Source organism: Cucurbita moschata, unplaced genomic scaffold (assembly GCF_002738365.1).
Source record: "Cucurbita moschata cultivar Rifu unplaced genomic scaffold, Cmos_1.0 Cmo_Scf00009, whole genome shotgun sequence".
In the NCBI taxonomy this organism is placed as follows: Eukaryota; Viridiplantae; Streptophyta; class Magnoliopsida; order Cucurbitales; family Cucurbitaceae; genus Cucurbita; species Cucurbita moschata.
Genome location: NW_019268525.1, coordinates 2,063,198 through 2,072,626, shown reverse-complemented (window position 1 = coordinate 2,072,626; position 9,429 = coordinate 2,063,198). Strand labels below are relative to the sequence as shown.

The 9,429-nt window shown below is 35.5% G+C and overlaps 1 protein-coding gene across 5 annotated transcripts in view; it reads left to right on the top strand.

Moving 5' to 3' along the window:
• Positions 1-8,899, top strand: part of LOC111447342 (protein LNK1-like) — a 9,685-nt gene extending 786 nt beyond the window's left edge. Inside the window, exons 2-10 of one of the 5 annotated variants that reach the window (XM_023086455.1) lie at positions 857-970; positions 3,242-3,355; positions 3,457-3,605; positions 4,919-5,481; positions 5,583-5,925; positions 6,439-6,822; positions 7,507-7,658; positions 8,065-8,203; positions 8,296-8,899. In XM_023086455.1, coding sequence (XP_022942223.1) covers positions 5,123-5,481; positions 5,583-5,925; positions 6,439-6,822; positions 7,507-7,658; positions 8,065-8,203; positions 8,296-8,403 — 1,485 coding nt within the window. In that variant the 5' untranslated portion in view covers positions 857-970; positions 3,242-3,355; positions 3,457-3,605; positions 4,919-5,122 and the 3' untranslated portion in view covers positions 8,404-8,899. Of the gene's footprint in view, positions 1-856; positions 971-3,241; positions 3,356-3,456; positions 3,606-4,918; positions 5,482-5,582; positions 5,926-6,438; positions 6,823-7,506; positions 7,659-7,859; positions 7,979-8,064; positions 8,204-8,295 lie in introns of those variants that run through there. The other 4 variants (XM_023086454.1, XM_023086451.1, XM_023086452.1 and 1 more) reach the window with 4 other exon arrangements.
• Positions 8,900-9,429: the final 530 nt, after the last annotated feature.

Genomic DNA, 9,429 nt, shown 5'->3' with positions numbered 1-9,429 from the left:
TTTTTTTTTTTTTTTTTTTTTTTTATAATTTTTTTCGTGGATCGCTACTGGTTCTTCTGATTTTTGTTGTAGTTTCTTCTTCTTCTTCTTTTTGTGATTCTATTTTCAGCTATTTATGGGGTTTTGAGCTGTTTGGTTGCTGAGAAAGTGGGTTGGGAATTGGAATTGAAAAGGGTTTTCTGAAATTGTTTGATGAGATTTGGTTTCACTGAAAGGGAGTAAAATTGGTGGGAGTTTATGAATTTTTGCTTTGGTTTATGGGGTTTTTTTAGTGGTGGCTCGATTTGTTAGCTGTTTGGTTGCTGAGAAAGTGGGTTGGAATTCAAAAGGGTTTTCTGGAATTGTTTGATGGGAGTTGGTTTCACTGAAAGGATGTGAAATGATTGAGTTTCTGATGGATTAATTGAAAGAGGGGATGCTTCTTGTTTGAAACTGTATTTTTATTTTTGTGGCTGTGATTCCCTATAATATTCAACCTTTTTTCACTGTATATGGTTCATGAATTCATTTTCTTTTTTTCCTCTGGAAACCCTCTGAATCAATATGCCTTTTTAAGATCACTTTTGGCTTAACTTGCTGGAAGGGAAATAATAGATCTAATAAGAGCAAAATTTAATTGTTTGGCGTGTTTGTTTGACCTGTACTGCAAAGGGAAAAAAGCTTCCTGAAGAAGAAATAATCAAATTCCTCAAATAGCATGCCCCTTTCCTGAAAAAATGATATTTATTACTAGAATTAGTGAAAGAAATCTTACTAGCTTTCTTCTTCACATTTTTCTGCTGTTTTCCCCTTTACAGTCTCCATAAGTAAGAGCCTGAGAAAGTGTTGTTTCATTTTTCTCTTATTCTTAATTCAGATTCACTGCTGGGCAAGTTCGTGATTGAGACATGGGATTGTATCAAACAGTTTTATGCTTCTTAAATGGTGGATAAAGAATCTTGAAGGAATGTCTGACTTGTGTATGTACAAGGTATAGTTTCATTTTCCCATTTTTTCTCTTCTTCTGATGATAAGCTTGAACTAATGTTGATTTTTCCCCCTAGTAGTGATGCTGAACATAGATTGAGAGTGTTAATACTCGAAAACAAGTTTAGCAAACTGATATGAATCCTCAATCCTTTTGTTAGTGAGCTGGTTTAGGAATGCAAGAGTCCTTAAATAGCAAAATTATTTATGTGGACGCTTCACTGAACAGCGTTAACACTCAACACGATAGGTTTTCTCATTTGGGTCGAGTTGGTGTCCTTGTAAGGATGCTGAGGAATGACTCCCGAAGTTGCTTTCGGATTGGTGGTTTAGGGATAAAGCAAGAATGCTTTGGTTACATGCTATTAGAGCTGACTTGGAAGGAAAAGAGTGAGAAGCTTTTCAAAGATAAGTTAAATGCCATTCACAAACCTTTTTGTAATTACTCTTATCTTTTCTATCAACTTAGATTGGAGGCATTTTGTTTGATCCTCTTAGGCATGAGAATATCTTGTAGATTGGTTTGTCGTTTTGAAATTGATGGTGGGAGCACGAGTTTTAGATGTGTAATCTTTACCCTTTTGTGGAGTTGATCATTTATTGGCTCAAAAACCTTGACTAATTTGGTGAATGACAATCTTATTCCTTTGGCCGATCTTTTGTTTTAGCTATACCACTACTCACCTCATTTAGGTTGAGTTCTAGCAAAAATACCTTATCTTTTGTTTATTATGGTCCTCATCATAGATTTAGACATTTTTTTGATACTAACAAGGCTAGGTTCCTCTAAAGAGCTATCGATCAATGTTACACCTTGAGGTTCATATTGATTTATTTTTTATCCATGCATATGAATTTATTTTTTCATGGATGAGTGAACTGCAAGGAGTTGAGTGGGCTCCAAATACCAAAAGGTGAATTACAAAAGTGCTCTCCAATCAGAAATCAAAGAAGATAGACTATAATCTCTTAAAGGGTGTCTATGTTTGCACTCATACAAAGCACGAAATAAAATCAAATCCTGCACTGAGAATACGTGCGTTCCTCTTGTAAAAAACCAAAAGAAAACTCGGTTATAGCCAACTAAAAGATCTTTACACACCATGGAAAAGGATGACCCACAAAAACTTTTTATAGGCTATATATAAAGGGAAATCCTTTTCTTCAGTCAACTTAAATGGATAATACCCTTCTTTTGCGGGCTCCATTCCCATAGTTGGGACACTTATATGTTTTCTTCTTAGAAAAAAGAGAGAAACCTGGCCTTCCATTAAAATAAAGTAAATAACAACAGACAAAAGCGAGGCCTACATAAGAAGGGTCAATCCTAGAATTTTCTAAATCTAATCTTATCCTACTAATTAATTTAGGGATAACGCCTAGTGGTCATTAGAGCCTTGGACAAATAAGAGGAAATGGGTTCAATTCTCGATGGTCATCTACCTTGGATATAATATTTTATGTATTTTCATGTCAACTACATGTTCGAGGGTTAGACGATTGTTTGGTGAAATTAGTTGAGGTGTGACTCGCCAAGACACTTGCCCATGTAAAAATAAATAAATTTAGGAAAAGCCCTACCCACCAAACAATTTCAGTTTGACCATTAGGCCAATGAGTTTATTCTTCTGATTCAAACCATGTAATTTTGTTGTTTCAAATTTTTTTCTCATGGTAATACATCAACGTTATTACATTGAGCTCATGCTTCCACTTTCACATTTGAAGTTCTCTACTGGGGACACGTGTTCACTTGTTTCTCGGGAGGATCACTAGAATAGCAAAGATAAACAATTTTTAGATTTTTACTGTAATTGACCTAGCATTCCTATAAGAGACGTTAGCTTAATCCTATTTGGCATACTATGCAATTATATAGCCTCTTCTTACCTGTTTTTTTTGTCTTTAGCCTTCAAGGAAACAAGAAGTTTACTGTTTACTGCCTTAGAGCATTCCTTAAAACACTATCTTTTGGTTGCTTATGATATTGATATGAAAAATTTACAAAAGAGAGAGAGTCGTCCTTGAAGTATTGCAAATACTATCTCTGTTACCTGAGAGCTCCAAATTTACCACCAGATGATCAATCTTATGCCATTGATAGGATTCAAATGATTTCTTCTCCAATCTAGGATTCAAATGATATCGTCTCTAATCTTTTCACTTTAGACCGAGCATCCAACTTGGCTTTCAATTTATTTTATCTTCTATTTGTGTGATTCTTTACTTGTCCTTATAATGATTTGAGTGAATCTTATAATCTCGGCCGATGTAGTTTGCGTGTGTATTCTACTTATATGCATTTGGGTAGAGGACCAAATTGTTGGTGCAAAGCAACTTGTAGATTTGCTTAGCTGTAGCCCTTTTCTGTTACCATTGTGTCTCAGAGGTATGTATCTGTTTTGCATAGCCAATTTGGCTTCCAACTGAAGACCCCTTTTTTCTAATTCCAAATCTAGACCCATCCATATAATATCATCATATTAACAGGACTTTTGCAATTCAAGTTCAAGCTAATGACCATGAAATGGATGCCGTAGTATAAGAAGATATCACGGGTATTTGCTGATCTTGTGGTCGGTCATAAGTTGGTGTAGCTGATGTTGCCATTGGGGTGAAGGCGACATCACTAGTAACTGGTATTCTGAAATCCTTAAATTTGCTTCATTCTGAATCAACATGTCTCTGCATATTGTGTTTTACAGTTAAATGGAGATTGATTTTAGCTTCTTGATCCACGTTGGAGGCAGAAAGCTTCCACTCTAACAATCTCTTGTAGATGTGCACTCTATAGATACAAAAAGCTAATGGTCAATAGTCTATGCAAAGCTCTAGCTTAAATGGGCTCTGTATTATTCTTTGTTTTCCAATAAGTATCTAACTATTGGTTAGAAAAAATCTATCTCTAGAAGTCAACAATTAAATCCAAGATTAAAACTATTGACTAAGGGTGGGTATGCGTCATTTTTAGTTTTCTGAAAGAAAAGAAGCAATATTTGAGCACTGTGTGAAATCCTGCTGCCCTTTTATAACTGGTAAACATGATGTTTGAGATGATCGGCGAGGATTTATGCACTTAGCAATCATTTTTCCGTTAACAATCTCTAATCCTGTATATTCTGTGGAATCAATAATTTATGGATGGCTGTTATATAACAATATACTTCACTATTTCTTTTATTTATCTATTAGATTGAAAGGTCTCTTGCCATTGTGATTTTCTTTGTTTAACTCATTTAAGATTTTAACTCTATTTTGGTCCTCAAACATTTATATTTATTTTAGTCCTAAAACTTTCGAGTGCTCTACTTTAGTCTCTAAACTTTCAAATATTTTGTTTTCAATCTTAAATTGGATGGTCCAAAATTCATTTTGAGACAATTGACATCTAGTTTGTTACACATAGCTTTAATAACTTGTCTACATAAACATCTACTCATAATGTAAATGCGTGAAATATGTCAGATCTGGTTTCTAAGAAATAACTTCTTTTAAAAAAAATTGATGACAAGGACTTAAAAATGATTTTTAAAAGTTTGAGAATTGAATTTGAGCATTTGAAATTTAAAAACTACTGCGGCACAAGCATAAAATTTTTGGGGCCAAAATAGAATGTAAACCAACAATAGCTACTTCATATAATGTATTTATGCCCTGTGGTTTATGTTGTTTGCATGTAGCATTGGTTGTTTGGGTTTAGGGAGTGTTTGGAGTGACTATCAAGTGTTCGACAACACTTTTTTAACACTTAAGAACTCTTTTTCAAGCACTTCGAATGTCATTCCAAACATGATTTCAGTTCACTTGTATAATGTGTCTTGTATTGGCTTATGTATTTTATGAGATATAGTAATTTATCCATATTGTTTTAATGTAAGGGAGAAAATATATATTTTCCTTTTATTTTGAATTCTCCAGTCCCGTAGCTTACTACCTTGTAACGGTGTTGCAGCTCAAGGATAATATTTGGAAGGACTTCACTGGGAATGATGATTATATAGTGCCTCATCTTGGTGACGAACTTTGGGATCTATTTGACGTGCGGAGTGATAGTCTTGAGAATTCTAATCCCAAAATTAGCTTTAGAGATGATGCTTACAATGCAACTAAGTTCAGTTTTCTTGGTAAGGAGAAAGTAATAACACAAACATCAATCATGAAGAATACAGTTCTGGAAAAGGATTCATGGCCTCATACACCTGACGGTGTTCCTACTTCAAACAGTGACTCGTTCAAAGATGTGAAAATGGAACCAAACGGTCTTAGTATGCCAAACCGCTGCTTTAAAACAGACGTGGGTACAGACTTTGATTACTGCACAGATGATCATATTGTAACTGACAATAGTGCTGCAGATGAGAATGACATGTATCAATATTCTGTCAGTCACATGTCTCAAACAGGTAATGATATTAGTTTTCTGGATGATGATTGTGAAAACAAAGAAAACAACGATCTTCTATTTTATGGGTGGCAAGATATGGAAAGCTTTGAGGACGTAGATAGGATGTTCAGGTAATCGACCTTGTTCATTGTTTTTTTCCCATTTGTTTTGATTTTATGATATAAAGTTGAATTCTTTGATCCACTGTGATTGTGGTTTATGCTTGATACAGAAATTGTGATTCAACATTTGGGCTCGGGAATCTAAGCAATGAAGACGATCTATGCTGGTTTTCCCCATCCCATGGCTCAGAAAAACTCGAAGAAAAACCTACAAAGTCGAACTTTAATTTTTCGTGCTGTGAAGGAAGTACAATAAATGATGCATTGGAATTTAATGAAGGTTCTAATCCCCTGAATTCCGACCCATCGTCTGATGGTTTGAACAAAAATAATATTTTAACTGGGTGTAAGGTAAATGATGGGATTGACTCTGCTGCTGTTAGTCACTTGTTAGCTGCTGACATACCAGATAGAAAAAGAAATTCTAGAGGTGACTTGATACCTAAACAACAGGTTTGTCTTTGTTCTAATTTTTCTATTTGAAATTGAGTTTTCTGGATCTTTCTTTATCCTTGAACCAAGAATGAAATAAAACCTTTCTCATTTTATTTGTAATTGAGATCTTCTCTCCCCAGCCTAGTTATGTTCATTGTAAAAAATGGGTGAAGAACGAACCATCTTTTCATGTAACGAAGCATTGTAGTAAAACTCTTGAGGCTCGTTGTAGGATAAAGTAAGAACTCTCCGAGCGCATCCTTCTGGAACTCATCAAATTGAAAACTTATGACTGTAGCCTAAACAATGTACAAATTTCTTCAAGGCATAGAGCCATACATGATAGTATAGAATATCTTCCCTATTAAGGTTTCCAAGGCATAAATAGGGATGCTGATCTGATACTTGAGTGGCATACGAACAGGAAGTTTGTGTCTGGACCTAGAATATAGCAATGTGTATTAACAAATTTTGGTGTCTTCAGCTCTTTCTCGTACAAAATCTACAATTAACGCCCACCTATTTCTGCAGGAGTCTTCTTTTGCATCTAATCAACTACAGGCTGTACCTAGCTCTCATAATCCTTCCTTCGACGCTCCAACAATTGCAGCAAATGAAAATAGAGAAAAACTGTACCACCAGGATTTACCAGCCTCATTCAATAAGAATTTCACTTTGATGTCTATGCCAAATTCGGAAACATTCAGTACTTCATTTCCAGTTAGAAAGCATGCACCAAGATCTGAAAGTGAAATTGATGATGGTCACAGTGAAACTGGCGTAGTTAGCCGAGAAAGTCGAGCGGAATTAGATTCTTCAAATGCACCGGATATATCTTGCCGGAGCACTACGCTGGATGGAATCTCACTGGAAGCAACTAGTTTTTGCCAGCTTCAACAAGTAATGGAGCAGGTAGTAGTATTTTACATGCTTTTCACATCATATAATAGTGTCCCCTGTCTATCTGCATGGAAAGAGTCATTTGCATGCATAGTAGTTCTTCGTCCTTCATGCAATAAGCGAGTCGTTCTTTGCTAACATACCCTAGCCAACAATCTGTCCATGTCCATAACAAACATTTGGTGGTTTTCTTCAATCCCTTCAATTTGTGGTATTCACTGCTCGCATGTCTGAAATTCTACAAGTCGTAAATTAGATTATCCATATACCTTAAACAACATCGTCACGAGGAGACACCAGCACAACATGACACATGCACGTCAACACGTCATTTTCTAGAAAATTAGGACATGGAAAAGTTTGTTTATAAAAGGATGTACATTTGAATTATATTTGAAGAATTGCCGTACATTCCAATGATTTTACATTATGTGTTTTGAGTTTATGTATTTATATTTAAAACTAATGTGAAAGAACCACAGAACCTCATAAAGCTTATTGAATCTCTTACAACTCATTACACATGAGAGCATTGCATTTCCATAATCTTGAGGAAAATGTTTCTATGGTTTATACAAAAAACTAAAAATGAGCCAAGATTCATAAAATGCTTTGATAATGAACATTAGATTCCTTCACTGGGAAATGTGAAATTGTGATATTATTCTTCAAACTAACGGCTCGAAGTACTTATTTCAGTTGGATATTCGGATGAAACTATGCATAAGAGATAGTTTATATCGCCTGGCAAGAAGTGCGGAGCAGAGACATAACTGTGCAAATCTTAATGAGAATATTAGAGAAGATAAACTTGTGAGAATTGCACCGTTGATCGATCAAGACGCTAACAGGCAAGTTATTACTCACCTTATTATTATCAAGTTGGGGCACTTCAGTTTTCTTTCTGTTACCTTCTAGCAATGTGTGTGCTTAGGCCTCATTTAGTTCATCTGAATGAGGATGATGGAAAGTTGAATGAAAGCAAATTGAAACGAAAAATTCTAGATTATGCGCACGAAAACTAACTTGATTAATATTTACTAAAACTATAGGAATGCCAATTGGCCTGTATGGCTGGCTGGTTATCAGTGGTTTCTTGTTTCTGTAAATGCAGAGGATGGGTGAACCAACAGCATTTTACTTATTTTTCTTCTTGTGTATAAACAATGCAGTTAAGTTTGAGCTTCTTTTTCTCTTTCTTTTCCCTGTCTATGGAGTTATTTCGAACTTTCTTACCGTGGATTTCGGTTTTAACAGGAGTGGAGGTTTTTTGGATTTGGAAACTGATACCAATCCTATCGATCGATCAGTCGCCCACTTGCTGTTTCACCGGCCTTCGGATCCATCTGTAATGCCCACTGGTGGTAATGCCTTGCCTCTGAAATCTCCCAAACTGGTAAGCTTTTCACACCTTTCAGTTTTCTTCCTGTTCTGTATGGAATAAAATCATTTCCAGTTAGTTCGTCTTAACATGTCACCAATATGCAGGTGCCAGCCGAAAAACAAAATTTTCAGGACGAAACCGGGGGAGCTACAGCTTATGCAGCAGCAGCAGATCAAAAGCCGCTGTCAAATGGGAAAAACTATGAGCAGTAGTAAGCTCTGTAAAATATTGTGTAATAACACGCCAAATGAGGCCGAGCATCGTTGCATGGTGTGATTTCCAGTCTATACTCATTTACTATCGTAATCTCTGTGAAATTTGTTTCTCCATGCATCCTTCTTGGTCCAGGTCCTTCAAATCCTTACCTTGAAAGTCTAAGTAGGCTATAATTCTACCTGTCTTTGGCTAATGTATTAAGAGCCTGTTTAACTATGCTGATTACTGAAATATTTTGTGCATTAGTTACTGCTTTTATAGGCTAATCCCAATCCACAGGTCTTGTTACCTACCCTACAGTCAACTAGTGGAGGCTCTTTTTGCTATCTGCAAAAACAAAAAACTGGCACTCTTAGGAAATGGCCTGGCCATGATTTTTGGAAGTTTAAGTCATTTCTGTTTGTATGTTAGTGATTCATTTGAGTTCAAAGTTTAGATTATGTAGCGTTTATCTCTCTGTTTAGATGAATAAATGGTGCATTACTATGTAAAGTTCTTGTCTTTTCATTTCTGAAGCATAATTTTAGGCAGGGCTCAGCTGAATACTATTTGATGCATTGTTTCTACTTTGGGGCTACTCTGTTTTGGATTGTTTAGGGTTCATGTTCATTGTAATGGCAATAATTCTATGCTCATTGTTTTGGAGCCTATGTTCTTTAGAATGTTATCTGATGTATTATATATCTTGTGGTCTTTGAGTATTAAGAGCTGATGGTCATTTTTTGTTCCAACCCCAAGTTGATATCTATTTGAGGATTGGTTTGCTATGAGCATTCATTTTTAGAGCCTTTTTTCTTGCAACAAGTAAGGGGGTAGAAAAACTCAAAGGCTATAAGGGTGGGGATTCCAATGAATACTATGAACACTACAAACGTAATTTACCTGAAACCGTCGTGACATGTACGAATTTCGAGTCGTGTAAGCAGGATTATTAGTGCCTTATCTGATAGAGTTATGCTTGGCTCGACTCTTTTTCAATTATCGTTTAAGCTAGATTATATTTTAATCTATTAAATGATAAT